At 41.0% G+C, this 6,345-nt stretch overlaps 1 protein-coding gene across 1 annotated transcript in view; it reads right to left on the bottom strand.

Moving 5' to 3' along the window:
* The window catches only part of LOC107690124 (gastrula zinc finger protein XlCGF57.1-like), a 30,405-nt gene extending 24,307 nt beyond the window's left edge, over positions 1-6,098 (bottom strand). Inside the window, exon 1 of the mRNA XM_016488358.1 lies at positions 5,822-6,098. Coding sequence (XP_016343844.1) covers positions 5,822-6,098 — 277 coding nt within the window. The remainder of the gene's footprint in view (positions 1-5,821) is intronic.
* Positions 6,099-6,345: the final 247 nt, after the last annotated feature.

The following is a 6,345-nucleotide window of genomic DNA, read 5'->3' as shown; positions in this document are numbered from 1 at the left end:
TTCAGGATTCTTTGATGAATAGAAAGATCCAAAGATCAGCATTTATCTTAAATGAAATGCTATTGTAACATTATACACTATACCATTCAAAAGCTTGGAGTCAGTAATTTTTTTTAAATGCGGTTCATTTTTTGAGCAGCAAATCAGAATATTAGAATGATTGTTTAGCTTTTCAGTTCTGGCGCTTGTCTTTAGGCTTCAAAATTCATAAAAGTTATATTACTTTGTGAAGATTATCTTGGTGGACAAAACGTGTAAGTATCATGAACTATGGTTGAACACAGAGCTTATTTTTTGCAATAATCCAAAAGCCTATGGAAAAATCCTATTGGGTTTTTGTGGAGGGAACCAGTGCGATGCTAACAGCCGGTCCGCTTACAAAGTGACGTCATAGTTCCCCCACTCTATTGCTGGGCACTCTGTAATTTCTCAGCTGGACCACCAATCACAGAGCCGCAAACGCTAGGTGGAAACATTCTAATAGAGCCAGAGCGCATTTAGGCCATGCCCCCACACCGGAGGGAAAACAATCCAACGCTCTCTATTGACTTTGTATTGCGGGAAGCTGCCTCCTTGTCATTTCTGACTTATAACAAAAAACATAACAATGTCTAAAAGCTGCTGTGTGACAAGGTGTTCAGTAAACAAGCTAAAAAACCCAGAACTACGTTTTTATAAGCTTTCCACCCAAAAAAAACGAGAGTTTAAGGACACAAAAGTAGAGCGCAACGTGTCATATTTCATGTTGAACAATTCATTTTGGATCAGTTCTCCAACAAAATGAAGGTAAGGAAAAGGGGCACTGACATAGACTAGTCTTTTTCTCAACTGTTATTTTGGCAGAACCCCGCAGGAGGACCTTCTTTTTGCTTCTTTTTGTCGAATTTGGGAAGACGTTTGTTGTGCGTATCGCATTGTCACATGCCTTGTAAAAATTCATAACAATGTTACTGAGCATCTGACGAGTAACAAGTTCAGCACAGATTTTCCTCGCGCTTTGGGCTTTGAACCCTTCCGTTGCAAGCTTGTGCAGCGCTGTTTGAACACGTGCAATTCCGGCGTGTATTAGAAAGCATTACGTTCTGCATTATATTTAGTCGTTTAAGGGCATTGCATGTAGTTTCAATGTTTCCACACTGCCGTCATGTTTGCAGCATTAGTGCGCGCTCTCTATTTGATCGAGTCACGTCTTTGTTCGGTACAATTTATACGGTCTTTTCGCTTATTCGGCCGAACACCGAAAAAGCTTTTTTTGCTATTTTCGGCAGAATAATTTCGGTTGCCGAACATTCGGTGCATCCCTATTCATAACTTTTATTATGCCAAAATAATACACAAGTCTGCATGTGTAATAAGTTCGCAAGCACAATACCTGAATACTTTACTTCAATTAATTACCTCTCTTTATACAATTACAGTACTCAGATTTTAAAAAATGCTGTAATTAAACAGTTTTTTTTTTCACATTGCAAAATGCATTTGTAAGACTTTCTGGTTTATGGAAGTTGTCATCTTTGATACCAGAGTATGTGAGCGGAGCGTGGAGTGGAGCGGTGTAATTTTGAATGGAGGGAGGATTGAACGTCGTGGTTTTCACTTGCTCCAAGAGTGCTCCACCACCACTCCATCACAAGTACAATTCATGCCAACGGCCCATAAAATAACTGCATATTTAGCAAGAATTCACATATTAAACATAGCCTATTTAGCTAGCTTGATAGAGATCACTTAAATCAGAAAGCATGTGAAGACTAGGATGACGGCAATGGACATGAGCGGGAAGTTCTCAAGGAATTTTTTTGTTCCTTCTAGATACTGAATATTTTCAGGTGAAAGCATGATTTAAACAGGTACAACACTTACTCACACGCAATCGCTCCTCAATAATGCATTCAAACAAATGTAATATTACAGTGCTATTTCATCTGTATCCGATTTCGAATGAGCAGAAATCTGTAAGAAATGCAGCGATCCGAAGGTAAAATAACTGACGAAAACGTACTGTTATTTTAATCACAAACAAAATTTGCGCTGCAAAAAGCAGCAACTCTACCTTTTAATGCTGACAACCATGTTATTAGCTCATGTTTGCACACTATGTTCCAATAAGCCGCTTTGAATTGCTCCTGTTATTTTATTTTATTTTTTTAATATACGTTATGAACAGAACTGATATTTCAAACATACTGAAATACTTTAGCCGCGAAGCGGTGTTTCTGATATCAGTGAGCGAGGAGTGGAGCGGGAAGTTTCAATGTTTCCACACTGCCGTCATGTTTGCAGCATTAGTGCGCGCTCTCTATTTGATCGAGTCACGTCTTTGTTCGGTACAATTTATTCGGTCTTTTCGCTTATTCGGCCGAACACCGAAAAAGCTTTTTTTGCTATTTTCGGCAGAATAATTTCGGTTGCCGAACATTCGGTGCATCCCTATTCATAACTTTTATTATGCCAAAATAATACACAAGTCTGCATGTGTAATAAGTTCGCAAGCACAATACCTGAATACTTTACTTCAATTAATTACCTCTCTTTATACAATTACAGTACTCAGATTTTAAAAAATGCTGTAATTAAACAATGTTTTTTTTTTCACATTGCAAAATGTTGTAGCTCACATTCAGTAAGAGTCTAACTGAGAGCTACATGTCTAAGTAAAGCGGATTTACGTTCCTCATTTGTGAGACTATTTGTCCTGAACAACTCCGTATTCAACTCATCTTTTATGAACGGGGGAACATTAGACACAATATGATCGTTTTTGAACGGCATTTCTGGAGTAAAAGTCTCTTTCTGCACTGAACACACGTGTACATTTACCTCACATTCCTGCTGCAAATCCATCTAATCTAACGGCACGCGAGACTCACCAAATAATTACATTACACTCCCAATATTTGTTTCCAAAGATGGGTTTTGACTTTGTATGTAGTTTTTGTCACGCTGATGTAAGTTGTTCGTTTGTTAAATACGTTTGGCTTTAGTTAGTTATTTGTTTTATTGCATAACAAGCAGTAACACAACAATAGAAAATTCAGCTGCGCATCACAGAAATAAATTACAGTTTAATGCTGACAACCATGTTATTAGCTCATGTTTGCACACTATGTTCCAATAAGCCGCTTTGAATTGCTCCTGTTATTTTATTTTATTTTTTTAATATACGTTATGAACAGAACTGATATTTCAAACATACTGAAATACTTTAGCCGCGAAGCGGTGTTTCTGATATCAGTGAGCGAGGAGTGGAGCGGGAAATGGTGAACCCGGAGTGGAGTGATTATTAAATGCTTGGAGCACGGAGGGAAAATTGTTGCTGCTCACATACTCTGATTAACACTAAAAGAATCACTCATCAATGTTTATCGTGATCTCACAAAGTTCCGTTATAATCAAGCTCTCTAAACTACACAATAAATATCTTATTTACATCGTGTCTGCACTTAGTTAGTCATGAGAAGATTCACGAGATTCACGTTTGTGGCCATTGTGCTGAAGAAATCAACAGATATGTCTTTGATTGGTGACATTGCTCAACGCTGCAAAAACACGTTAGATAGTTTGCCAGTGGCCTGTAGCACGAAGCCGGTTGCTGTTTTATTCTGGGTTAGAGATCACAAAGCCAAACTGGACCAATCAGCTGTGAGCAAAGTGACATATATCTGATGCAATGAAGCCACTCCCCCGTATCTCTCGCTCCAGATCCAAAGCAGTTTACAGTCAAAGAATTTCAGAGACAAAATTGCTCGACTTTGGCAGCTGCTTATTTATTATATTTATATTATATTATATTATATTAATTAATATAATTAATTAATATTAATTGTAATTGTTTATAATTCATATAATATATTCATATAATTATTATATGAAGTGGCAATTCATTTTAAGCTTCGTATTTAAATTAAATATATATATAGGCTATATATATAGGCTAGGTATATATAAATGAATGAATGATGCATATATATAGCGCTTTATTGTGTATTGCTGTACACCCAAAGCGCTTTACAATCATGTGGGGGGGGTCTCTCCTCAACCACCACCAGTGTGCAGCATCCACTTGGATAATGCGACGGCAGCCACAGGACAACAGCGCCAGTGCTCTCACCACACACCAGCTACAGGTGGAGAGAAGAGAGAGTCATAGAGCCAATATAGATAGATAGATAGATAAGCACAGATAAAAATATCCAACTTTTAAAATGCATAGACATGTGTCTCTCCAGAGTCAATCACAAACTCTGGTGCAACCCTGAGTTGGGAGAGAAGGTTTATATCGAGATTTGTGAGCCCAGTGAACCTGATCTTAAGCAGGTTGGCTTTATAGCGTTTTGTCAACTCAAAACTTACTCTGCAACTCTGAGTTTGTTCGTATTTAGCACCGTCTAGTACCCCCGTGCAACCGGGCCTGGTCTGACAAAAGAGATTCCATGACTGACAATATGGGGGGGCATATTCAATATCAATCCAAAACATTTGGGTAAATACACAATCATAAAATACGTGTTTTATGGATTCTTCCCCTAAGTTACAAAAGATGAATGTAGTCTCCGTGTCTCTAAAACATTGAGCAACTGCTTGTGTCACTGGGTAAATCAAATGAATAACTTGTAACTTCTTTAACTTTATTGGTGAGACGGTATTAACTGGGTAAATTCCAGACCTCTTTCCATTCAATCTGAGCACATAACACATTCCAAAAAGGTTTGCATTTAGGCAATAATGTGGTTCCACATTTTTTTTTTACATAAAAGTTATTAAATTCATTATCAATAATTTACACACCATTAATACTTAACTAATTAGTTTATAAGGGGATAGACTCAGAAGATACATTGCCAGACAAAAGTTGAATAAGGCCTCTAGGAATGGCATCTAATACTTCTGCAAACTCTTTAGCAGTTATAGGGATCTTATAATAATTAAGGAATTATTAGGAATAGGTTTTAGTTAGTTATGTGATGCTATAAAAACGGGAGTGTGACGCCATGATTGACAGCTTCTCTGAGTGAACTGAGGCGCTAAAGGACTTTATTGGGATCTTCAGGAGGAGATCGGAGTTGTATGTATCTTATGTTAACACAAGCCTCTTGTATGGCAATCAGTAGACAACAATTGGAGCAATCAGGCTAATTAAAAAAGAGTCAGAGGCGTGTTGAATCTGCGGGAGTGTGGGAGGGGCCTATGGCACGAAGCGGCTCCACTTCGCAGACTCGGGTCCTGAGTTCACTACTGCGCAGACGCAGCTCCACTTCACTCACTACTGCGCAGAGTCGGGTCCTGAGTTCACTACTGCGCAGACTCGGGTCCTGAGCTCACTACTGCGCAGACGCAGCTCCACTTCACTCACTACTGCGCAGAGTCGGGTCCTGAGTTCACTACTGCGCAGACTCGGGTCCTGAGCTCACTACTGCGCAGACGCAGCTCCAATTCGCTCACTACTACGCTGTAACAAAGTTCGTAGTGGGAAGAAGGAAGTGACTCAGGTAGGCGGTTTGGAGACTCGTGGCTCTTTTATTTCTTTCCTTAAAGTTCAACAAAACAAAAACGGGGCGCTTCCAGCACGTTCTCAATCTGCACAGGGCATAAACTTAGTTCAGTCGGCTCTCCTCCTCCGGCTAAGGGATCGCCACAAGTCCCAGTCTCTCTCTCCTACCACGTTCTCCAGTCTGCCCTTTTATCCGGTCTCTCCAGGCTAATTACTGCAATCAGACACAGGTGTTCATCATTTTGCACTTGACCTACTTACTCACCGCTCGTCTCCCGTCCCTCTCTCCCGCTGCAGACTTCGCTGAACCACGCCCCCCTCGCCACATACCCCCACCGCCCGACTCAGGCCGGTCATGGCGGTCATTTCTGGAGAGGAAGTCGGCTACCGCCATCTGTGCACCTGGCCTGTGGACCACCTTGAACTTAAAGGGTTGTAATGCCAGATACCAACGGGTGATCCGCGCGTTGGTATCCTTCATGCGGTGGAGCCACTGCAGGGGCGCGTGGTCCGAACAGAGGGTGAACTCCCGACCAAGGAGATAATAGCGGAGGGTGAGGACAGCCCATCGGATTGCCAAGCATTCCTTCTCAATGGTGCTGTACATCGTCTCTCTCTTAGAGAGCTTTCGACTGATGTACAGCACCGGCCGTTCCTCACCCTCTATCTCCTAGGCCAGGACGGCCCCCAGCCCCCTGTCCGACACGTCCGTCTGCAACAAGAAAGGGAGAGAAAAGTCAGGAGGGTCCGAATAATTAGGGATAAACCTCCTATAATATCCTGCGAGCCCCAGGAACTGCCTCACCTCCTTTTTGGTCTTGGGCCTCAGACAGGTCGCAATTGCCGCCGTCTTA

Source organism: Sinocyclocheilus anshuiensis, unplaced genomic scaffold, assembly GCF_001515605.1.
Source record: "Sinocyclocheilus anshuiensis isolate Anshui unplaced genomic scaffold, SAMN03320099.WGS_v1.1 scaffold1649, whole genome shotgun sequence".
Taxonomy (NCBI): Eukaryota; Metazoa; Chordata; class Actinopteri; order Cypriniformes; family Cyprinidae; genus Sinocyclocheilus; species Sinocyclocheilus anshuiensis.
This window is presented reverse-complemented; position numbering and strand designations above follow the sequence as displayed.